General features: G+C 35.4%; 1 protein-coding gene across 1 annotated transcript in view; it reads left to right on the top strand.

The window, feature by feature from the left end:
* LOC112143652 (hemicentin-2) overlaps positions 1-1,236 on the top strand; it is a gene marked incomplete in the record, with an annotated part of 30,833 nt that overhangs the window by 3,241 nt on the left and 26,356 nt on the right. The window contains 1 exon segment of the mRNA XM_024267786.2: positions 456-692. Within this exon segment, the coding sequence (XP_024123554.2) occupies positions 456-692 (237 nt within the window).

Raw genomic sequence — 1,236 nt, 5'->3', positions numbered from 1 at the left:
AAATAAATATCACTCAAGCATATTGTACATTTACTTAGCGTATGATTATCCATGTGCTCTTCTCTATTAGCCCAAAGCAATATTGCATGGAGGTCTAACACAAGAGGTTCAACTCTGGAAATCTACAATTTGAAGAAGGAAGATGCTGGGAAGTTTACCTGCAGAGCAGATGGGGAAAGTGAAGAACACTGGCTTTATCTTGTCTCAGGTGAATAATGTCTCTTATTATACATCTAAATATCTGAAAGTCTTTCATAATATTACAATCATTGCAATGATGCTCTGACTCTAAAACAAGTCAATTTTGTTTTTATTTAATCAAAGATTATGTCTCAGACTGGTCCTATTTCTTTGTCATTTTGTTAAATCCTTATAAACTTACTGTTAGGACAGCATTGTTCATCATTTGGTGTTATTGTTCCATCATCTCCTCATTTACTGTGCTTTGTTTGCAGTTGTTGTTACACCCTCAGGTGTTCTCCAGGAGGGCAGTGATGCTTCACTCCAGTGTGAGGTACACAGTTTGGACCAAAGAACTACAGTGAAGTGGCAGAGACCAGATGGTTCCATCATCAATGATAAGACAGTAGATCTCAAACCTGTAAAGACTTCACATGGAGGAACCTGGACGTGTGAAGTGACCGCTGCAGGAGGAGAGTCATTTACAACATCTTTGACCTTCACTGTGAAACGTACGACCCTGCTGCTGAACTATGAGGACAATATAGGAGCAAAGTTTACACCAAATTTAGTGATTATTTGGGTCCTAATTAGTGTCAAAACAACACTGTCCACTGGAGTTTATTAAATAACACCAAAATAGTGTAAAACTGCAACACTGAGAGTTTAAACTTTTTTGCAGATATTATTTGACTCTGTCAAGATGAACCATAACACGAACCATAAAACTAACTTTTATCAGTGTTTCATCTACACCCTATGAAATCTAATAATTATTCCAAAGGGAGTTGATTATTCACCTAAAAAGACAATTACAGAGTTGTCTTTTAGTATTCAGGTCATACAATAAAGTCTTGATCAGATATTCAACATCTTAACTAAGTAACCAAATGTACTAAAACACTAATTAACAACTGTGATGCACATTCAAGATAACATAGCAACCAATCAGACAGCAGTATAATAAGATTTTTAATGACCAATTCAAAGTGCTATTGAATATAAAATTAATACAGACAGTAAAAGCAATATAGGCTGAAAACCAAAATCTGTTGT

This window comes from Oryzias melastigma, linkage group LG16 (genome assembly GCF_002922805.2).
Source record: "Oryzias melastigma strain HK-1 linkage group LG16, ASM292280v2, whole genome shotgun sequence".
In the NCBI taxonomy this organism is placed as follows: domain Eukaryota; kingdom Metazoa; phylum Chordata; class Actinopteri; order Beloniformes; family Adrianichthyidae; genus Oryzias; species Oryzias melastigma.
Note: the sequence above shows the minus strand (reverse complement) of the source record. Positions and strands in the feature narration are given on the sequence as shown.